General features: G+C 34.0%; 2 protein-coding genes across 3 annotated transcripts; one reads left to right on the top strand and one right to left on the bottom strand.

The window, feature by feature from the left end:
* Window positions 1–12,568: 12,568 nt before the first annotated feature.
* LOC116109976 (spliceosome-associated protein CWC27 homolog) lies at window positions 12,569–13,466 on the bottom strand. Of its 2 annotated transcripts, none has more exons than XR_004124822.1 (2): window positions 13,349–13,466; window positions 12,569–13,131 (listed from the first exon to the last, which is right to left on the bottom strand). XR_004124822.1 is itself a non-coding variant. In XM_031396215.1 (2 exons), exons 1-2 carry the CDS (start codon window positions 13,404–13,406, stop codon window positions 12,765–12,767), a joined length of 474 nt encoding a protein of 157 aa, XP_031252075.1. In that variant the 5' UTR covers window positions 13,407–13,466; the 3' UTR covers window positions 12,569–12,764. The 2 variants fall into 2 exon arrangements, 1 of the variants encoding a protein (XP_031252075.1); XM_031396215.1 differs by having other exon boundaries at window positions 12,569–13,180.
* Window positions 13,467–19,206: 5,740 nt separating this feature from the next.
* On the top strand, window positions 19,207–23,760 carry LOC116109992. The gene is made up of 4 exons (XM_031396244.1): window positions 19,207–19,884; window positions 21,857–22,140; window positions 22,672–22,899; window positions 23,002–23,760. Exons 1-4 carry the CDS (start codon window positions 19,443–19,445, stop codon window positions 23,542–23,544), a joined length of 1,497 nt encoding a protein of 498 aa, XP_031252104.1. The 5' UTR covers window positions 19,207–19,442; the 3' UTR covers window positions 23,545–23,760.
* The last annotated feature ends 994 nt before the right edge of the window (window positions 23,761–24,754 follow it).

The following is a 24,754-nucleotide window of genomic DNA, read 5'->3' as shown; positions in this document are numbered from 1 at the left end:
TCAACTTCAGATAAGTTTATGTTGTTGAGAGAGAGAGAGAGAGAGGGAGATTGAGGATTGAGCTCAACCTTACACTTTTGTGTCATGAAGTAAAGTAGGGAAGCTATCAGTTGTTTTCTCATTAAGTAGCATGGGGAACTTGTGGGGGATACCAAATTTGTCTATATGAAATTTAATCATTTGATTGAAGATTGAGAGAAGTGATTTGCTTTATTTGAAGAAATTAGGCTTGCCCCACTTTATCTTTTTCAAGAGTAAAAGACGAAAGCCCACAAAATGGATTTTGTTTTTACCAAATTGGATCTTAATTTTGAGTGCCCTTTTTGCCCCATTTCTTCATTTTTGTTTCTATAAAGTAAAGCTTTTTGGTGAATTAGTGGGTTGGCATATTTGAGTGATCAAGACATTGCTATTCATCTTCTTTTATGCTTAGGGAGATTCCAAATTTCCAATCATTTTCCCTTAGTCTCCCATTTTGATTACAACAAACCTTTTTAAGTTTCTTATCCATCATTTCAAACTTCAATTTTGATCATCAAAAGCATTTGTTGAGGAATACTAAGTCGAGGGTTAATTTTGTCTAGATTAATAAGTTTTATACGCTTCAACGATCAATAAATTTATAAAACACTCTTAGAAAATACATCTAAAAATTATTTAATAGTTTTTTAAAATGGTTAAGGTGCTTAAGATTGAAAGAATTATGATCATTCAATCTATTTTCTCAAATATAAAACATGCTTAATATTCTAGGTAGACTAGCATGCTTTAATTCTCGTCACTTCTATCCTACTTCCATTTGTTCGATGTAGTTTTGTTTCATACGATTTCTTCAAACATGGTATATTTGTTTCACGATATTGAATAATACAAAAATATTATGCATAATTTAAATTTTTTTTACTTGTGTTTGGCCTAGTCAAATATTAATTATTTCAGTTGCACGACACTAATTTCATAGTAGTACACCGATCAAATCTAATCCAATCTCAATCCCAATCCTAATTAATCAACAGTCATATCTGATTCAACAAGACGCACCAAACACATTTATAGAGTTTATAGAAGTATAGTTTATCAAAATATCTTTTCTTGAGTTGTAATCAAACAATATGAATTGGAAGTGTGTGCTATGTCATACCTTATGTCATTCTTCCCTTTAGTGCCTACTCTTATTTTTCATATTTATTATGTTTTCTAATCATTAACTAAATTTAATTTAATAATAACGTTATTGATCAATAATTTTATTGTATTAATAACACACTATAATTCTTTGTTTTTATTAATTAATTACAGGAAATGACCATTTTGACCTTTATTTGTCATACTCTAATTTGGTTGGTTGGGTAGAGAGTGGTGGGGGCACTCACAGTTGTCAGCTCATGTGGGTAGGGTTTGATTGGTACAAGGCCTGCTTTTAAGTGGGGGACCTTTTTAATTACTTGAAGCTTCTTCGGCGGGGGCCCATATTTAGTGGTTGGTTATAGCTCGACAATTAAAAATTGGCCCCAATTTTGTTTTAGTTTTTTGAACATTCAAAATCCCTAGTCAACTTTTATTTTGATACACTTAAATCATCAATATAAATTCATGCTATACCTATATATAATTTAATAATATACTGTCTAGTATTAATTATTTTCTCCATTTACTACTAAAAAATAATTATAATTTGTTATTAAGTCTTACCAGTTATTCAGTTATTCGCAACGAGAAATATCCTACATATAGAGTATCATATTTATAACGAAATGAAATCTAACATGAGATGAAAGATTTATAACATGATTCTTAGTTTAGGTTATAATATTTTTATGAGTTTATTTGTAGTTATATATGATTTTTAATTTATGCAAGGGGGGAAGGGCAAAATAAAAAAAAAAGATTGGGCTTCTATTTGATGGACTCGTGATGAGTTGGGTTGAAACCCACTTAAGGAAATATAAAGCCCAATATTTAAAACCCACTAAATTAAAAATCAAGAGACAAAAGAATAGTAAGGTGGCATGGCTATTGTGTTTTATCCATATCTCATCCTATTATTCAAATGTTGTTTGGCACGTTATTCCCAATATTAGTCAATTTTTTAATTACTTTTAGACCCCATAAGTTTAAAACTCACAGAAACACCCCACCCACAATACTTGCCAGATTCCGGCAACCACCACCAGTGGTAGCCGGAATCTACACAAACAGCCACGACCATCGGAAATGGCTCTTAATGGCAGATCAAAATCTGGCCACAGTTACTGCCAAAAATGGTCGACGTTGACTGTCAATGCACACATCTTGGTCATCGTTGATAGACAACGCGCCATATACTTTGGCCGTCGCTGACGGCCAAAGTGGCCTTTTCCGGTCGTTGAAGGCCACATACGCACCTTAGATCTAGCCTTTCCGGCCATATCCGTCCGTGGTGGATATGCCGAAAAGGCCATATCGATCAAATGCTCGCCAATCCGACCGGATTTTGTGGTTTCTATTTTCGGCCAGATTCGCAGTGGTGTCGGAATCTGGCACTTTGGGTGTTAGGGTGTTTTTTGTCGTTTACAATATTTATATATTGGGTTTTTTATTACATTAGCAAACCTTGGGGTTTTTCATAAATTTTTAAATTTTATCTCGTATACTTTCCTATTCAACTATCCAACTATCCTCGAAATCCTACCCAAAATAATAAACCAAACGCACCCATTATGTTATTTAGCTCTTAATAAGTCTTTATTTTATTAAAAGAGGAAAAAAAAGTTGTTTTGAGGATGTTGAGATTTGTTTTCATTGTTATAACTTATAACTACAATAAAGTTTTAAAACTAAATAATAACAACTGATTAATGATTTTTATTTTATACGAAACAAAAACGTGTTCATCGTCCACTTTACGACAATTTTTTCATATTTAAATACAAAACCTCACCCCCTTTATTTTTACATGATCATAGCTTTTAAATTTATTAATTTTTACATCTTATTTCTATGGTTGTTTTATGAATCATTTTAGATTGGTTTATTCGTACTTCGCCCTAAGGTTTGGTGTATATGGCCTATCCTCCGGTACTATGAGATATGAACAACTTAATGAACTTTTATAAACTTTATTATCTTATTCACATGTTATTAGAAATTAATAAAATATATAAAAAAATAAAAAGTTAGATGTTTTAAATTTTTTATATTGTTCACTTGAGTTTTAACTTTGACATGTTTTCGTATTATATTTGTGATGAGTGAACCAAATGACTTTTATCGTTTTCATGATTGTGAAATCAACCACGTTTTATATGTTCTAAAAATGGTCCATATTATATTAGATATCACCATTACTCTTAGAAAATTTGACATTTTTAGATTGACATTTTCCCTGTTACTTTTACTTTTTTATATTTTTTCATTTCCAGTATATGTAATAACTAATAGACAGCAGGAGTACTGGGGCTGCGTTTGGTTTCAAATTTGGGGGTTTTGGGAAAAGTTTTTTGAAAAAAGTTAAAAAAAATTAATTGGGCGGGTATTACGAGGTAAAATTATAAAATTAATAAATCTCCTTTATGTTTGTTTTTTTAACAAAATACCCCCTTATAAAACATTAAAAGTTAACAAAAATACCCCTAACCCACCCTCAAACACCCCCAGCAGGCGACCACCACCGGAGGTGGCCGAGTCGCCGTATGGGCGCATGACCGTTGGATCTTGCCGGTCATGCATCGCTATGCCTTTTCCGGCCAGATCCACGGTGGATCTGGCCGGAAAAGGCCAGATCTACGGTCAGATCTGGCCGTCAACGGCCAGATCTGGCCGTATTTGCTCTCAACGACGGCCAACAAACGGTCGTCGTTGATGGTCAACGACGAGGCCGTCGTGACCGAGTGTTACGGCCAAAGATCTGGCCGTCAATGGCCAGATCTTTGGCCTTAGATCTGGCCTTTTCCGGCCAGATCTACCGTGGATCTGGCCGGAAAAGGCTAGATCGGCACACTGCCGGCCAGATTCAGCCGGTAGTGCGCCATTCTACCAGATTCCGGCCATTTTCCGGTGGTGGTTGCCGGAATCTGGTAAATGTGGATTATTGGGGTGTTTTTGTAATTTAAAACAAATATTTAGGGGTATTTAATTAAATTATCAAATTTAAAAAATTGAATAATTTTGGGAGTAGTATTCCCAAAAATCTAAAATTTTGGGTATTTTACTGTTTAACTTTTTTGGGAATACTAAAAGTAGTATTCCCAAATGTCAAACAAACGCAGCCTAGACTTTTTATTGAAAAGTTTCTCCTGATAGGACTAAATTATTTGTTTCCCATAGCACTGGAGATAAGTAACATACTCTAAACCTTAAGGACCACAATGTAAATAACCTTATTGGATATTTGGATTAGTAACGTTACAAATTCAAATAAAGGGCCATACACAAATTGGTATATTATATTAACGGAAAAAAAGACCACTTTAAAGATTACTGTGAATGTTTAAAAAATATATTTGGTTGGTTCGAATAAATTGATGAATAATATGTTTAGTTGAGAGGATAAATGGGCGGGTATGTTATATAGATTACTAAATCATTTTTAAATATTGATATAATAATATTTTTTGAACTTTTTTAACCCCCTGCATTTGAAATTTTGCTAAAACACTTGAGCCATGTAAAACTTTAATTTGTAGCAAAATCACCCCCACCCACCACCAACTATTGCCGGCAGCCAGCCACTACCGACAGTTGACGAAATGACGCACGATTGGCCTCATATGGTCGGCAGTGCGTCGGCAAAGCTGGAAATGGCCATGGATAACAAATCCATGGCGTGAAACGACCACAGATTTGGCCGTGAGAAGGCTAGATCTTTGGCTGCGCCATTTCACAGCCAAATATTTGGCCTTTTAAGGCCAAATTTGTGGCTGTTTCACGGCCACATTTTTGGCCATGAAACAGCCAAAGAAACGCCAAATCTAGTTGTTTTCGGCCATGAATATGTGATCTATGACCGGAAAAGACCTTACTAGCGCGCGATCGGCCATATCTCGTCGGTTGTGCACCATTATGACGACTAACGCTGGCACCGGCGGTGATGAGTCACGGCCGACAGTGGTCTTTGGTGGCTAAGGGTAATTTGTTAACTTTTAAATTTTTTTATAATTGGGGTGTTTTAGCTAATTTCTCAAATATAGGGGGCTGTGTAACTATTATTTGGTAGACATTTGTGGGCAACTGTGTCCGAAACGGTTTTTAATTAAGGGCAAAATGGGTAAAAAATCAGATTACCCCGGTAATGTTTTAATAACATCCCCTAACAAGGTAATAAGATTACCCTCCATATTACCAATAGTAAATACTATTTGTAATAAAAGATTACTGTAATATTTAATTACTTGCAAACTAAACACAAGAATCTTAGCGGTAGACAAAATTACCCATAACCTGAACCGAATATGGTAACCGAATCGAACCGAAATGAATTTTTCGAGTACCCAAAAAATCGAGTCAGATTCGGGTAGTATTTAAGTAGGCACTCGGTTTTTCAGTTCGGGTACCGAGTTATATTTAAAATATAATGCGAGTGCTCGAAACCCGAATTTTTTTTTTTTTAAAAGTAAAATCCCAAATCAATTTGCCCTAAACCCAAATAACCTTCTTCTTCCATTTTCCATTTCTCCCTTTCTGTACATTTCTCCAGTCGCAACTTCCCATATTCCTCTTCATTTATCATTTTCTTTCCACTAATCTCTCCATTTCTCTATTCTCTCCACTAGTCCATTGATTTCGCTCGCATCTTCTTCTTCATTTCTCCATTTAGCTTGCATCAGTTCTGTTCTCTCCAATCTCCATTGATTTCGCTTGCATCAGTTCTTTATTTCTCCATTTATCTCTATCGATTTCTTCATTTCTCCAATTCACAAAAGATATTTGATAATTGTCAGTGTTGTGCTCTTTTTATTGTGAAAAATTATTTCTATATTTTTTTCTTCAGTTGATTCACTAACTTTACAATGTTTTTATCTTTTTGATGGTTTTGGTAGAGAAATTTTTGTTTGGAAGCCATATTGCAAGAAATTCGGGTTTTACATTCGAGTACCTGGTAACTGAACCAAAATTTCGGGTACCCACATATTCGGGTATTGCATAAACCGATTCAATTACCGGGTACTATTTTACACTATCCAAATATTCGGTCGAGTAGTAAGGGCACATTGAGGTCGGGTACCAGTTTTGTTCTTCCCTAAGGAATCTTGCAAAATAAATAAAGATTACCCCTGTTATCTTATTTACCCCTTATCCAAACAGTACCATAGGGGATGTTTGGATCATATAATGTTTTATTATAAGAGTATATTATATTAACGGAAAGAAAGATAACCTTAAAGATTACTGGGAATGTTTAAAAAATGTGTTTGGTTAGTTCGAATAAATTGGTAAATACTATGTTTGGTTGGGATGATAAACAGGTAGGTATGTTATACAAATTACTAAATTGCTCTCATTTTCAAATATTAATATAATATTATTTTTTTAATTATTTTTTGAATAATTCTTTTAACCCCTTACATTTGAAATTTTGCTGAAACACCCCAACAATATAAAACTTTAATTTGTAGTAAAATCACTCCCACCCACCCAAGCCACAGCCAGTAGCCAGCGACCACAACCGGCCGCTGCCAGCAATCGACGGAATGGCACACGACTGGTCGTATATGAGCGACCGTGCATTGCTAAAGCAAAAAATGGCCATAAATCACAAATCTATGGTCAGAAAATAGCGAAATCTATGGCCATTTCACGACCATAGAAACGCTAGATCTGGTTGTTGATCCATGGCCGGAAAAGGCCTTACCAATGCACAACTGGCCAGATCCTGCCGGTCGTGCACCATTACGGTGACTGACACAGGTGGTTGGCGGTGGTGAGTCAAGGTCAGCAGTGGTTTTGGGTGACTAAGGGTATTTTGTTAACTTTTAAACTTTTTTATGGCTATGATGTTTTAGTTAATTTCTCAAATGTAGGGAGGCTGGACCAATTGTTATTTGCTAGACATTTGAGGGTAATTGTGTCCGAAATGGTTTTTAATTAAGGGCAAAATAGGTAGAAAAATCATATTACTCAGGTAATGTTTTAATAATACCCTCTAACAAGGTAATAAGATTACCCCCATATTACCGACAGTAAGCACTATTTGCAATAAAAGATTACCGTAATATTTTATTACTTGCAAATCAAACACCTGACTTTTACAAAATAAACAAAGATTACCCCTGTTATCTTATATACCCCTGATCCAAACGGTCCCATAATAATATAGGCTCCGTTTGATACACTCTTCCAAATATTATTCTTGGTTTTCCTAATAAAGTTAAACAGTAAAATTGGCTAATTCTCAAAATATTATTCTGTATTATTCAATTTCTTTTAAACCCCCCTAAATTTATTAATTTAACTAAACACCCCTAAATTCCGGCCACCACTATCGAAACCTGGTATAATGGTGCACTACCGGTTGAATCTGGTCGGTAGTGCGACGATCTAGCCTTTTCTGACCAGAGCCACGATGGATCTGGCCGAAAAATGTCAGATCTACGGCCAAAGATCTGGTCCGTATCTTTCGTCATCATTGACGACCAAATGCGACTAGATCTGGCCTTTTCCAGCCAGATCCACCGTGGATCTGGCTGGAAAAGGCCATATCGACCCACGATTGGCAAGATCCAGCCGGTTATGCGTCGATACGGTGACTCTGGCCACCCTCTGACGGTGGTGGCCAGCTGTCCATATTTAATGGGTGGGTTGGTGTGTTTTTGTTAATTTTTAATATTTTATTATATGGGTGTTTAGAAAATAAGCAAACATATGAGATATTTTTGTTAATTTTCAAATCTTACAACGTAATACCCATCTAATTTAATTTTTTTCAAAATATTATTCTAAAAAGTATCAGAATAATAAACCAAAGGGACCCATAATTTTTAATAGCTTAGTAACAATTTATTAATGGTATGGAGATTTCTGTTATTTTTTAAATTTGAGGGGAATTTCCTAATTTTGTTATTATATGAAATAAGGAGCCATTAACCAAAAAAGAAAAATAAAAACAAATAAGGAATTTATTAAATTATAATAATATAATTTTTAATAGCTTATTAACAATTTGTTAATGGTAGGGAGATTTTATTATTTCTTAAATTTGAGGGGAATTTCCGAATTTTGTTATTATATGAAATAAGGAGCGATTAACCAAAAAAGAAAAATCAGAACAAATAAGGAAGTAAAAAACTCGATCAAAGACGTACACGTGTCGAGCACCCAAAATCAAAGTCGAGTTCCAACGTTCACCTCCTGGTTTCCCTCTCAAGTCTCANTTTTTTGAACTGATAATGTTTGTAACAAAAAGCTATTCAAATTATTACTCTATTGTTATACTTTCTACCAATCTAATATCAGTTTGTCTTCTAAATCAGCATTACAATCCTACTCTAGTCTTCATCATAAAATGTGGCTTTAGGTGCACGGCACACTGCAGCTTCCGAGGACCAAGGCTTCCATCTGAATCCGAAAAATTATCACTGTTATTCACTGCTCTCCTTGGCACATCAAATCCTGGAGGTCCACCCAAAAAGGGAATCGGAACCCAAAACCCATTATTCCTGAACAAAGGATGCTGCAAGGCTTGGCTAGCTGTTGGCCTTTTGCAAGGATCCCAAGAAGAAAGCCATAAAATTAAACTTATAGCATCCTTACTCACAAATGGTATAAACCTCGACAACTTAATGTTGGGGTTAAGCGTGAAGGCTAGTTGTAATCGCCCAGGCCAAACGTCAAGCGTGAAGGCTAGTTGTGTCTAGTGTCTAATATTGCAGCTTCTGAAGGACCAAGCCAATATTAGCTCAATTCAAATTTAAAAGAATCTTATTTTAATTTGTTTTCTTATTTAATTTTATTAACTTCTTTTAATATTTTTAAATTTCTTAATGTAATTATTAGTAGAAACATTCTTATAGTTAGTTTTTCTTATGAAAATAAAGATTATTACTAGTTTGGTAGCTATTCAATTGTTTATTTTGTATTTATCACTAAACCTTTTTTTTTTTTTTTTTCAAGCTATGTAATAGTTTTCCTTTTTATTATTTTCGCATTTATGCTTCATTAAGTGGTGTGAAAGCAAAGTCTAATCTTGTCAAGCGGATGTTGCTAACGATTGGGGTAACACCCATCTTCTTGACAATGAGTAGAGACATCAGGATAGCAACTATCCTCTTTACCATGAGGCATGAACATAGGATGCAGGCCAAAACAATAAAAGTTGTTAAAGACACCATTCAGGATCTATTATTCATAGGTTGGATACACTAGATACTAATAGCAATAAAAATTTAGATTGAAAATGTAAAGAGGCATATGAGAACCAAATTTATAGTCCAACGTCAAAGAAATAGATTAGTGATTTCAAAAAAAGGGCTTCAATTTATAACTTTTATAACAAGGTTGACATAGACGAAAACAAGAATGAGTCAGATATTGTTCTATAACTTTGGAATCCACCAAAACTCCTTGAATCCACAAGGGAAAGAAACTCTCAAAGAGATAAATTTTATATTTCATCAGAAGTGTTTATAAGGTTCATAATACGATTTTTTTATAGGATAAGAGCTTACGAATTGAAATAAGGAAAGGAATAAAATTATGCAAACTAGACTCCTTAAATTAAGACAATCAGCAACCTAACTTAACCTGAAATGATGATAATGAGAAAGGCCAAACATAAGTATAAAATAAGGGAAATTATGGAAATTGTAATAGCTTAAACGTAGCAAGAAATTTTGCATTGATTGAGGCCAGTATTTGCAATAGATCTTAAGAGATTCTACATCAAAGGTTCTAAGCAAAGTGCTAACAATTATAAGATAAATATCTATCTTCTTTATTTCAATAAAAATTGTTGGGTAAACCCCAAATCCAACAGCAAAAAATCTCTCTTCAGTTTAGTTTTGATAAAAAGATCACCAGATACTTTTCTAAAAGTTAGAACATATCGATAAGTTGCATAATTTGAGTGTTTTTAGGGTTGTTTTGATGTCAGTTTAGTTAACTTCTCATTTGTTTTCTTTATTTTGATATTAGTTTTTGTTAAGTTTGAGATATGAATGGTTAGCTATTGATTTGGATAGTTTTTGTGTTTTTTAGGCTTTGATTGAGTAGATTAGAGTATTAGAATGAAACTGTGATTTCAAGCTTGAAGAAGTTGAGATTATCTAACATTCTTGAAGGCCACGGCCATGCCTTAGTAGTTCACCATGATCATGGTGGTGAAACAAAAATAAAAAAAAGAAACCATAAAGCACCACGGCCTAGGCTGTGGCGACTTAAATTTGGCCACAGCTAGTGCTATGGCGGAAACTATTAGGGCGTTTTTGTCAATTTTTCTTTCCTTTTTCACTTAGGACTGTTTTGAGTATTTAAGTATAATTGAGATTAGTTGTCAAGGGACGAATTTTGCATATCTTTGAGAGGAGAAGACACATTCTTGGGCTGGAAGACTGAAGATCAGATTTAAGAGTTTGATTTTTGTTTCTTTTCAAGTCTGAATATGTTTTCCTTCTTCTCTATTTATTTCTTTGTTCTTAGGATGGAGTAAATCCCTTTTGTTAGGGGAGGATGGAACCCTAATTATGTTTTGAACAATTTTTATTCTTAATACCAGATTTATGTTTATGAATTTTTGCAAGAGTTTAGGTTTAATATTTTATAAATGTTGGATTGATTCAATTACCTTGATGATGTTTCAAATAGAGAAGTTAGGGTTTATCGCTTAATTCATATTCATAATTGTTTTATTGGAATAACATTGCATAGCGTATTAAAATTAGAAGTAATCGAATAGAGATTCTATGATTAATTCGTGGTTCATCTAATTCATAACTAATTAGGGCGAATTAGTCGTAAGAGATTGATGAATTTATGCTTCTTAATTTCAGAGTAACCGAATAGAGATCTGTATTAAGTTGAATATTATGCCTAAATAAGGATAATTGACCTTAGAAGAATCCTACCAATTCATAGCACAAACGAGTATTAAGAGTAGTTGTTAAGCATAATTAGGGGGAAATCTCTACCCTAACTTTATTAATATTGCAAAGTTCTTCACATTATTTATTTGTTTAATTTAGTTATTTTTAGTTCATTAGTTTTATTTACACTCTAAAATTTCATTTTCTCAAATAACGTATAAATAGTTTTAGGTAATTACAAATATTTGTTTTGATCTCTGTGGGACGATACTTAGACTCATCACTTTATTACTTGATCACAACTAATGGACTTGTTATAATGGTGGAAAAGTAACCCGCCTGGCCCACGGCAGGTTAGTGTTTTTGGCGGGTCGGGTCACCACTTGTTAGGATTGGCTAGCCCAGCCCGCCCCGCCAACCCTAACCCGGTGGGTTATGCTGCGAGCTGGGCCGGGTTACCCTCCCCCCTTCTTTTTTTATTTAATTTTTTCTTTTCTTTTATTTTGTGTAATTGTTTTTAGTTAACTTTTCAAATATCAATAATTCAATTCAATTCAATTTTTATTTTTATTAACATTTCAAATATTAATTCAATTTTAATATAATAAAATTGTAATATAAGAAAAATTAGATTTATTCATTTATCAAAAAATAAAATAAAAAATTACAATAATTATTGTCTCGTTAAAAACCTCACCAAGAAAAACCCAATGGAATAAAAACTTGGTAAAGAAAAAAAAGTGCAATAATTGACAATTAATTTACAAGTTACAATTTACAAAACAATTAATTTGGGGGTTAACTAGGACCTCCCTCATCCGTATCATCTATATTACAAAATTGAAATTATTCTATTAAAGTATCGTCGCCAACCTCGTATTAATCTTGATGGCGCGACCGTTCCCAATCTTGAAGACATGTGAGGACTTTAATCATTTTTGGTATTATTTTACATGTAATTTTTTTTTTTTAAGCAATTAAGATTGTGGAAGCTTCATTTGATGCCTTACATCCAGCTCTATATTTTCAAATTAGTTTATATATATATGAACAAAAAAAAACAAAGAAAACTCATCGAATCTGAATCTAAAACATCCAAGTTTATAGGAGAGATTTGCGTTGTGTCTAAAATATATTTATTTTGTTGGATGTTTTAGACACTATTACATAAATATTTCCACAAAAAAGGAATTATCAAGTGAAAGGAAATATTAAGAGATTTTATAAAGATCCTTTCGGACACTTGGATTAATTTAATTTAAATATTCATAAATAAATCTTACATAAAGGGTTGTGATCATATTCCTTTGGGATACTTGGATTAATTTAATTTAAATATTCATAAATAAATCTTACATAAAGGGTTTTGATCATATACCAACTTATAATATTCATTGGAAAATATAAAATTAAAAATTTGTAGATCTCAAGCCTTAAAATTTAATTATAAAGAAGGATAAATAATTATGATTAACTGCCCAACATGTGACAACCCATGTGGCTTGCTTTTAATTCACATGTTATAATTAGTGAAGAAGAAGTGGAATATCATTTATATTAAATATTATGTAGATTACTTAATTAGTTGAGAAATCCGATTCAGCAGAGACAAAAATTTGCAAACCAACGGCCAACCGGTTGAAATTTTCAACCCGCCATCTAAAAAAACAAAATAGCAACCTGTTGGGCCGCCGGGTTACCATATATCAATCCGGTCCGTTCGAATATTGCATGCGGATCGGGTTCAACCCAAACCGCCTACTAAACGATCTAGATTAAACCCTCTTTAATACGGTTCGGATTAAGATTGACCCGTTGCTTATTTGTTTCACCTCTAGACTTGTTAGGTTGATTTAGGCGCATCACATAGATGGCCCAATAGTGCCAATCCGTGAAACATACATTACATAACCGTCGGGCAAGTCTATCTCTATGAGAAGCTACGCGAGTGCAACTGTGCAAGTACACAAATAATACTTGTACAACATCCATGCCCTTTGATTTTATAACTCTACCAAAAACAGTATGCTTATTGTCCAGCCATGGAGTAGCTACAGTAGTGATAAAGAACTGAGAGCCATTTGTACTTGGCCCCGCATTTGCCATTGAAACCGTGAAAGGTCTGTCATGTCGTAAGCTGCAGATACATGGTAACCAGTAAGAAGTAGAGCATGTCAGTAGTTGAGCTGTAAATTAGAAACAAGGGACAAAAAAAATTCTTGTAACCTTTGCTTGTCATCGAGGGAAAAAAAAAAGTTCGAAACAGGTTTCTTCAAGATATTGACAGTAGTATTGCGTAAAATCAGCGCAAACAATGTGATGATTCATCATGCTAATATATAAAAAATTATTACCTTTTGTGAAACTCATCTTCAAATTCCCTTCCCCAGATAGATTGCCCACCGGTGCCATCTCCCGAAGGATCTCCACTCTCCAGTCTGAACCATGAAGCCTTTAATGGCTCCAAATTACCTTTTGTGAAAAATGAGATTGAGGTCTCTTTTTTTAATCGAAAAAACCGTGGACTTAGAAATCAGGATGGGAACAAATCTTGCACGCGAAGAAATTTTGACATCATCTGCCGGGAAGAATTTTCTATACGGTGATGTCACTGGCTCACTAATAATTGGAAGGTGTTGTTGATTCTCAGATTAGCGCGTGAGAGCTCAATTTTCGTTTTTTGTCCACCTGTGCCCATCAAATCAAGAAGCTTCTAATGCTTTGACAGGACGACAACTTTAAGGTGCTATAACTTGCCAGCATAGCCGTTGAATCTTTCCATCCAACGGTCAAACTACACTTCTTCTTAGAAAATAAATTTCATATTCTCAATATAACATCTCTATAAAATCTTTCTATTTAGAACTAGAAACACATAGAGATGGAAAAAAAAGGACCGGGTTAGGCGGGCAACCCCAACCCGATCCGCTTTAATATCGGGCTGGATTGAGCCCAACCCGCCAGCAGCCCCCGGATGGGTCGGATTGCAAAATGGCAACCCGGCGGCCTGCGGGTTGCTGTTTTTTCTTCTTTGCAGGAGGACCGCCAACCCGGCGGGGTTGCATGCGGGTTGGCCAAAAAAAAAATTAAAAAAAATGTAAAATTTATTTATTTTTTAAATTACCCTTTCCCTTGAATATAGTTATTTTATAGCGTTGAGGGGTCTTTTGTCGTCATTTTCTTTCCTCATTTTTTTCTATAAATTGGCCCTAAACTCTCATATTTTTCTCACAACTCAAATTCTCTCATATTCTCTAATCTCTATTCTCTCAATTTTCATTTTTCTCTTAATCTTTTGTTATCAATTTGCTCTTATTCAATTTTTATTAGTTTTTGCAATTTTCAATTCATATTTCCAATTTTCCAAATTCCAAATTTCCAATTTTCATTATTCAATTCTCTTCTTTAATTTTTATTTCTTCTACATCAATTTTTTTTTTTTCAACTACAAGTCTACAATGGATAGATATTTCTCTCCCTCAATTCAATGATGAAGAAAACTATTATTCTAGTCCTAGTCCGCTGATTTTACTATGAATGCAGGAGATTCAAATAGTCCCGCTGTCCCAATCCCAGTCTCAGAATCCGATACACCTCAAAATATGTCGTCGATTCCAACAGCTCCCAGTGGTTCTAGAAGTCGTCCTCGTAATCGTCGTCCTCGCCAACTTCATCTCAAGCTGAGGCGGGATCATCAACTGCCGTCAAAAGCGAAGACAGACACACATCAGACGTTTGGGCGTATTTCGACAAGTTTTACGAGACAAAAATGGCGTTCAAGTCAAGAAAGCAAGATGCAAATATTGTGCAAATGTTTATAAGCTGATTCAGGTAATGGTACTAGTACTTTAAAAAGGCATGCTAATAAACATATTAATCAACATGGAAATAGAGTCAAACTCAAATAACATATGGGTACTACTTGGCGTTATAATTCTGATATATATAGGGAACAGTTAGCTTTATATATTGCTGCATCTGATCAACCTATAATAGGCAGAAGATAAATATTTGAAAGATTTGTTCAAAATTCATTTTTCCAGGATTTAAAAGTTATTTTAAAACTGCAACTAGAAATGATTTAATAAAATTGTTTAACAAAATGAAATTAAATTAAAAATAAATTTCATACTTGTCATATTAGTGTGGTCTAACTGCCGATATTTGAGTGGAGAGCTAAACAAGATTATTTGTGTGACTAGTCATTATTGATATAATTTAATTAAATAAATCTTTATTAGGATTTAGATTAATGGATGTGGATCATAGTGTGTTAGAAATCTATAATAAAATGTTGAAGTTTTAGAAGACTATGATATTATGATAAAGTGATAAGTTAACTTTAGATAATGTAAGTTCTAATAGTAAAGCTATAGAATTTTTTCAAAATAATTATCCTTTTATAACAATTTGAAGTTTTCTCACCAACGTTGTGCATGTCTGTTATTAATTTTGTAAAAGTGGTATGAAAACAATTAAACAAAATATTGATGAATTAGGGAATCTTTAGCTTGGATTGCGGTAGTAATAAAAGAAATGCTGAATTTCAAAGCTTGTATAAAATCAAATATGTCTCCTAGAACTTTTGCATTAGATATGCCTGTTAGATGGAATAGTACTTATTTAATGCTTGATTCATGTTTACCTTATGCTAATATAATTAGTTATTTTGTAGCAAATAATAGAGGTCCTCATATGTGGTAGAAAATGATTGGAAGATGCTAAAGTATTCATTCTTTTCTCAAATGTTTTACCAATCCACTTTACAACTTTCTGGTGTGTATTATCCCACTAGTCCATTGGTAATACTACTATTATAAAATTTCCGAGTTATTTACAAAAACAGAGATAATGAAATTTTACATGCACCAATAAAGCAATGGAAATTTTTTTTTGAAATTTGGAACCCATTCCTTTTCTTATTGTTTAGATGCTATATGATCCTAGAATTAAATTAGCACGTTTAGAAAATGGTTTTGACAATTTAAGTGAAAATTTACAAACCGAATCATATGTCAATCAAATAGGAAGGTAAAAAATAGTCTTTTCGAAGTATATTTCCAATATGAACAGGTAGGGAACCCGTAGTCGCAAAGAGACGAAATATCCAAAGAAGCTGTAGCAGAAAGAAACAACAAATGAAGACTTATACTCTTGGAATGCACTGAATAGCCGAAGAGGACCCGAATTCGAAGCACAGCCTCCTCTTCAGAAGCACCACCACCACAACAACAACAACAACTAATATACTGTCCTCCATGGGAGTCGTAGAGTAATGAACTTCAACAATTTGGCAACCCTCGAAATGTTTCAACAGGCACTTTGATATCTTAGATTATTGAGAGCTATAAATGTATTTTTCCGGTATTATCAAGACTTTCCTTGATTTTCGCTGTTCCTTTCTTAACCGTCTCATCCGAACAAACATTTAGTGCAAGTGGAAGGATTTTAAATGAAAGGAGGACTAAACTTGCTCCAAAATGATTGAAGCCTCACATGTCTTCGAGTTGGGAACGATCGCGCCATCAAGATCAATACGGTTATCGACAATACTTTAGTAGAATCATTTCAATTTTGTAATATAGATGATACAGATGATACTTTAGTAGAATCCTATTGAACCACCCCCAAATTAGTTGTTTGTAAAATATAATTTGTAAATTAATGTCAATCATTACACTGTTTTTTTTTTAAGTTTTTCTCCCTTGGGTTTTTCTTGTGGTGTTTTTATGAGATAATAATTGTTGTAATTTCTTATTTTATTTTTGATAAATGAATAAGTCTAATTTTTTCTTATATACAATTTATTGTATTAAATTGAATTAATATTTGAAATGTTAACAAAAAAAAAAAAAATGAATTGAATTGAATTTTGATATTTGAAAAGTTAACTAAAAACAATCAAACAATTATATTTATAATTATTATTTGAAAAGTTAAATTAAAAAAACAAAAAAAAAAAAAAAAAATCAGGCTAACCCGCCTGGACCGCGCCTAACTCGACGGGTTAGGGTTTGCGGGCCGGGCTGGGCCAGCCATTTTCCCAAATGGCGGGCCTAACCTGGCCCGCCTTTGTTGGCTGGCGTTAGGCCCGGCCCGCCAAAGAATGTAACCCGCCGCGGCCGGGCTGGTGGGTTACTTTTCCACCTTTAGAAACACATATATGCCAATTATAAATTTATATAATGTCTGTTCCTTTTATAATTTCTTTATACAGTTTATATGTATAATATCAATATGATAATATAATATAGATCTTTTCTTACATTTTGGATCAAACAAGTAAAAAGGAAAGGATATGTATGTAAATTAATTGTATGAAACCTAGTAGTAAATACGGGTACGGCAAAAAAACGGTACGGGAATTTTACGGTATAATACGGCAAATGGTGAAAATACGTTTGTAAAATTCGGTCATAAAATTCGGATACGGAAAAAATACGATTCGGATATATACGGGTTTAATACGACACATTGTCAATAATACGTTTGAAAAATACGCAATAGCAATCTTGGTTTTAGCACTTTTCAAAACCCATTTAAATAATCCATTGTGGTCGACCCTACAATTTTATTTTCCTTTTAATTTAAAGTATATTTGAACATAACTAAGACTAGTATTTTTTCCTTAATTTTATAGCTACGCATACAAAGTTTGGATTCCAATTAGTATAGTTGTTTTATTTTCTGAGTTTATTGACAGTACTTCAAAGGTCAAATAATATAGTGTTATGAAATCTAAAAACATGACAAAGTGCACATGGGTTTACAATTTGCAGTTGGCGTGGTTGTAAACTATTGGTTTGTTGCTTTTTTCTTCTTCTTTAAGTATCTGCCAATTCCAATCCAAGCCCGACATATTATTTATGAATTCTGCTTTTCTTTTGTTGTTTTGCCTTTACCTTTGCTTTTATAGATGATCTTTAGTCTTTTCATTTTGACCCATACAACACAAAACAACAGAACTAAATGAAATATATGTTAAACAGATACCAATATAACTCTCACAAACATTTCATCACAACATGTTTCAAACAATCTATCAATCCACCAACTAACAAATCCATCAATCCACCAGCCCCTATTACTACTCACACACCAACCAAACACAAACAACACCAACATACAAGATTCAAAGAGAGTTAAAAGAGAGAGAAGAAGTGTGTAGCTTAGGCTTGAAGTTTGAAGTCTTGGACTTAAAGCTTGGAGAAGAGAGTTAAAATTTAAAAAGAGAAGAGAAGAGAGATCAAGACTCAAAGTCAAGAGATGAGAAAAGAGTTGAATTGTTGAAGATTTAAAAGAGATGAAGATTGTGGAGAGAGAACCGGAGAAGAGGAGAAGGAGATTTTTTTTAATTTTAGTCAAACCCCACCAAAACGACGTCGTTTTGCCTTATCATGTAATTATTTTTTTGTCTGCAAAAATTCGGCAAAAATTCGGCAATAATTCGGGTATAATTCGCGAATTATACGATAGGTAATAATTCGCGATTAACGCAGCCCTCATAACATACGTGAATTCGCGTTTTATACGGGAATTATACGGCAGCCGTATAATTCGCGTATAAAACGCGAATTACTAACTAGGGTATGAAATACTACTACATATAATTTCTACATATTAATTGTATGAAATATAAGTATATATTAAATTTTTACGGTGACATTACCATATGTAAACTTCATGAAATTTAAGAATGTGAATCTTTATTAAACCACATTCCCTTTTTTTTTTTTTTTTTACAATTTTTTAAATGAAAAAGTTATTTTAAATATATAAATTATTACCTTTTATTTAATTCTAGATTATGCAAGTTTATAAAATTAAAACAAAATTTATGATTACAATCTTATTTAATAACTACACAATAAGATAAATTATATTAACTCTTAAGATTGGAACAATTCAATGTTATTCTTTTTTTAATGCTATTTTAAATTAAATGAAATAGAAATGAGAAATTTCTTGTCACTTTTTTTTCCATTTAAACCAACTTTCTATTAAATATTAAATTAATTTAAACAATTACGGTAATTATTAATCCAAATACATTAATCCTAATATCTTATTGCATAGGTAACTGTCTAATTAATATTTTTATTTTAATTTCCTTTCTTAAGTCGTAGAAATAGACAACAATTACCGAGAAAACGACACCGTGTAGACAATACTTTTCTCCATGGTCCATATTTCTCCTCCAATTCAATTCAATTCAATTTAAACCAATCTCTGCAAATTCCTTGAACTTTAATCTTCCGTTCCGTACCACTCAATCTCATCCAGTTGATTAATAATTAATCCATAATTTTCCTCTACTTAATCCCTCATTAAAACTAAACCAAACTCTTATAAAACCTCGTTCTCTCACATGACACATCACAACTCAAAACTCCCGTCTTTTTATAACCAACAAATGCAACTGAATTCTTGAACCCGACCCGAACTCCAATGGATCGGAACCAACCACAAGGCGAGTCTCCGACCAGAGACTCCAAATCCTCAACTGTTCTCTCAATAGAGTGCCTCAAAGGCAGCTCCAAGGCCGAGGAATGGACCCGCGACATGCTCCAGACCGGCGATATCGTCGAAGAGATCCGAATTGGAGGAGGCGGGTCGGGGCTCGGAACCAGATCGTCGCGTTCGTACACGTCGCCGTTTAAGAACGGGAAGAGCGGAGTCCAGAAGATTCTGCACAGCTCTTTTAAAGGTAAAGAGACTTCGATTCTGGTGAAAGTGAGGCGCGGCAGCGACGAGTTCACTGAGTTACAAGCGTGTATTGTGCCGGAGTCGGGCGGGAAGAAGAACCAGTACATGTTGAGGTCCATTGACGATCCGAATTACGCTGTCGGGTTCTGTGATCGGACCGAGGCTGACTGCTTCGAGTTGCAAGGTGAGTCATGCGTTGTGCCGCGTTTTTGTTCATTTTTGACTTTTTTAGTCGACTTTTGACCTTTCGAATTTTTGTACGCATGGGGTGCTGTGACACACGTGTGAATATAGCCATTTTTAGTTTTTATTTTAAAAATAATATTTTGTGAAATTTATAGATTTTTAGTCTAATTTTTTAATATAAATAGGATTTGATAACACCAATATAATATTTTGTTGTTTCCAGAGAGAATTTTGATTGGTTCCTTTTCATATTTTGATTATTTGGGTGGTTTTCAGATGTGTTCCTACCATAAAATACAAAAATTTAATAATATTAGTATATCAAAAAATATAATATTTTGGTCTTATAAATGTATAAAATTATAACAAAATTTTATTTTCTAACATGCTACTCCATGAATGGATCTTCGCCTGCGTTTCATGCGCGTTGATGTGATATGGATACTTCTTACCTGGTTGTACATTTTATTTTTTGACATAATTTTATGATATAAAAAGCTTTGCATTTGTGAAAATAATTTTTTCAACATTAGCGTTAGATCATCGATGAATAAATCTTAAAAATTGAAATTTTATTTGAATTGCATGAAAATTTTAAATTCTTTCTTATTTCCTGGAAGTTTTCAGAGGAAGAAAGCAGCCTTTACTAAGACCCCACCATGAATAAGTTATTAGATTTTATCACCATTAGTATCAATTGTTGACTTTTATTTATTCGTTTTATTTTTCGTAATAGCCTTTCTTTTTGTTTGTTTTCTTTGCTCACACATGATTGGTCTGAGGTAGTTGGGTTCTGCTACCAGTAATGAAGGTCACCCACATTAATCATGAAATCACTCTCGAAAATGCTTTTGACACAGCCACTGAAATGACCTCTTATCAAGTTGCCCACATAGCTTTCTTTCTCCATTGTAAAAAAATATCTATTTATTTTCAAGCCTCGTGCTTGTGTTATTGTCATCTGAAAGCAAAAGCATTACATGTTACTATTACTTGTCCATGTGACTTTGGACTTCATTTTCTACACATAAATGAGTTGATAATACATCATTGTTAGTTGACCTAGTTTTCAACACACTTCTTTTCCCACTCTTCAATATTTTTCTGCTTCTTCTTTTCTCACGTGAGTGTGGCTGGGACATTTCTAGCCAGTTCATACAACAGGAATTAATGAGTTTCATTAATTAAGCACTTCTAGCTTGAAGACTTTGACCGCAAAAAGATCTTAGGAAATATTTCATGTTCTGTTCAAACATGGGGTACTGGGATGAGCTGTGTTGCAGGAACAATGTCTCTTTAGTAAGATATAACATGAGCTGTGTTGCAGGAACAATGTCTCTTTAGTAAGATATAACATGAGCTGTGTTACAATGGATTTAATAGAGTTGCTTGATAAAAAAAGGACAAACAGTATTGAAGTTCTATTTTTCTCTGTTTTTGATATTCTTACCAGAGTATGCTAGCAAGGTAATTGGACCCTTGAACATGAAGTATTGAATTTGCATTCTATAATAATGGTGATGCTGTTGGCATTGAATTGAGAGGTGGAGAGCACTTAATACTGAAATAACTAACATTGTTGAACATAATGAGATTCAATATTGACCATGGTCGACATTTCTTTGTGGATGGATTGAGCATCTGTTTCACATGCGCTATGAGCCCTTGTCCCTTGTTTTACCATTTAGTAATATACACTGGAATGGATTGTAATGAGCAGTGCCATTTCCATAGATAATAAAGCTGATTATGCATACTTCAAGTTTATTTCTTCAGAGTTAGATATGGTGATCAATTTTGTTTTCCTTGGATATTGATAGTGGTTATAGTTTTAGGCAATAGACTTTAGAACAAAATTATAAAAATCTTCTGCACTGACACTAGTTGAATGAAAATGTTGCATCTTTTTTCTGTCTTTTATTTCTTAAGCTTTCATGTGGATGCTTAAATAATGAATTGTAACTCTGCAGCTTCAAGGGGCACCAGGGTTGTAAGTGCATTATCTAGGGCTCGGCTTCAAGATGGATATGTCTCATATCCTTGGGATAGGAGAAAGCAGGAGGTGCTTTCAGTTCCCAATTCAAGCTGCTTTCTCTCTATGCTCCTCCTTCCAAAGGCCTCAGATGCAGTGGCTTCTCGGTACAATGACGTGGAAGACACTCTTGCTCGGGCGAATGCCTGGCTAAATGCATCTCAGGCCTCTGGTGTCCCCATTGTATTTATGAATATCCAAACTGAGTCTCTGCTTACCAAGGTAAAATTCCTTAACCTTAAATTAAGCTCCCTGATAGGAATTTGAATGTGTTGGTTCCTTGTAATTTGTAAGATACACTCAAGTCTCTCAAATTTCACATCATAAATTCATAGGTATAGATATCATAATCAACATTCGATCCTTGTTTCCTCGATTGAACACTTCTGTCACATTTTTCTGAAAGCTTTAACACATCAGTTGCCTAAAGATCCATGAATACAATTTTCATACCAAAGCAACAATAGAACTTTCTTGTTAAACATTTATATTTTGCTTTGCCATTACTATTTTCCCTTTACCTACCATCCAAACTAGATTTTTTGTATCTGTACAGAACTAATTTGTTTGTGTGAGCCAAGAGGAGCAGTTCTGTAGGTACTATTGCTTTACATGGACAATTTAAACATAAAGAGAATCCAAGTTTCTTCTTGGTTCAAATCAACAATTTTATTCCATGTTTTATTTAGCTAAGGCAATCTTCAAGAATCAGGTTACAAATAGGAATTTATTTTTTCATTTTATTTGGAACAGATCTCTGGAGAGACAGCCTCCTCCACTGTGAATGCTGGGTCACTGTCTGATTTATCAAATCTTGCAAATGCAAGCCTGTATGGTTTTGAGGATTACCATGGGGTTGACCTTGGTGTTGTTAGAGCTGTCCGGCTCTGGTATGCTCCTCTTGGAGGAGAGTTTGCAATTGAGATCAAATTAAAAGAAGAAGATTCAAAGCTTGGATTTGCCATTAGTCGTACCGAAGAGGTATGCTGTCCGATTTTCCAAGCACTAGCCGAACTGCATTGTATATAAAAAACCACTCTAACCTTTTCAAGGCGATTGCTCATCATTCTAGTTAACTTACAGGGATTTATCTATATTTCATCAGTCATCGATGATGATGAGAATGCACCCTCCACAAGGTCAGGACTCAGCATTCTCTACAAAGAAGCAACCAATTCATCTAGGCTACTAGTGGTCTCGCGAGTATCAAACCAGAAGGTTCTTCCCTGGATGGTTTCATCAAAAGGAGCGATTAGATGTTTCGACACTGTTTCCCTTAGCCAGAAGCTGTCATTGCACCGGCACGCCAAAGTCCCTATACTCATTCATGTCTTCTTATGGGACCAATCTTTAGTTTCCACATCAGGGAGCCCTTTCAGGTTAAGAACTACATCCACACCTGCAATGCCATTGCCTCCCGAAGTTCGACTGGCACGCCAACCTAACGACAACCAAATTCAGCCTGTGTCACCTGAGGTTTTACATAATCCTGTGTCACCTGAAGCTTTAGATGACCATAACTATGGTGGATTAAGTTCCGGGCAGGAGCTTATAATTGATAGAGATACAGCTGGGGATGCCTCCTTCAGATTCCATGATTTTGCACTTCCAAACAACTGGGTTTGATATCTCATTTCTGATTTATGTCCGTATCCTAGTTCTCTGTTTGGTTGTTGTACAAATGTATCAGTAGGCATTGCTTAATTTGCTTTTGTATTGGGCCAATCAATCATTCTATAGTCTTATATACTAATTTTAGAATAAGGGGGTGTTTATATCATATAATGTTTTATTATAGGGGGATATTATATTAATAAAATGAAAAATCACCTTGAAGATTAATGTGAATGTTTAGAAAATGTGTTTGGTTGGTTTGAATAAATTGGTGAATAATATGTTTGGTTGGGAGGATAAATGAGTGGATATATTATATAGATTACTAAATTACCCTCCTTTTTAAATATTAATATAATAATAATTTTTATTATTATTTTTTGAATAATTCTTTTAACCCCCAACTTTTCAGATTTAGCAAAAACACCCTAGCAACAAAAAACGTTTTAAACTTAACAAAAACACCCTTACTCACCCCAAGCTACTACCGGCAGCCAGTTACCACAGTCGGCAGCCGTCAACAGTGCCATAGATCTGGCTATGGCTGTTTCACTATCAAAGATGTGGCCGTGAAACGGCCAGATCCAATCGTTTTTTATTATAGATATGCAATCCATGGTCGAAAAAGGCCTCTCCAGTGCATGGCCGACCATATATGGTCGGTCATATGCCATTATAACGACTTTTGACAGCCTCCGACGGTGGTGGGTGGTTCTGGGTATAATGACATTTCTGTGAATAATGACAATAACAAGGGCAATGTTGTCCGAAAAATTTAAATAGTGAGGACAAAACTGTTTGCATGAGTGAATTGGGTATTTTGTAAACTTAACAAATATAAAGTTAATTTAGACCAAATGCTCAACTGTTTAGGGGCAATATGAGAAACAAAATTAGATTACCTTGAGTAAGTTTTAATAATAGCCATGCAACCCCCCCAAGGTATTAAGATTCCCGGCAACTTACCCCCCCAAAATGCCATTGTTTGTCATAAAAGATTTTGGGAATATTTTTTTACAAACCAACCAAACATCGTCATCTGCTCAATTTAAAAAATATTACACAAGTTATCTAATATTAACCCCATTTAAACGGGCTCTTAGATATTTATATACTAATATAATAGAGTGCAAAATCACTACAAAATTTGTGTAGATGTAGGGGCCATTTGGATGGGGTTAATATTAGATAACTGAGGTAATATTTTTTAAATTGAGCAGAT

This window comes from Pistacia vera, unplaced genomic scaffold (genome assembly GCF_008641045.1).
Source record: "Pistacia vera cultivar Batoury unplaced genomic scaffold, PisVer_v2 Contig592, whole genome shotgun sequence".
NCBI lineage: Eukaryota > Viridiplantae > Streptophyta > Magnoliopsida > Sapindales > Anacardiaceae > Pistacia > Pistacia vera.
The sequence above is the reverse complement of the archived record's forward strand: the minus strand, read 5'-3'. Positions and strand labels throughout refer to the sequence as shown.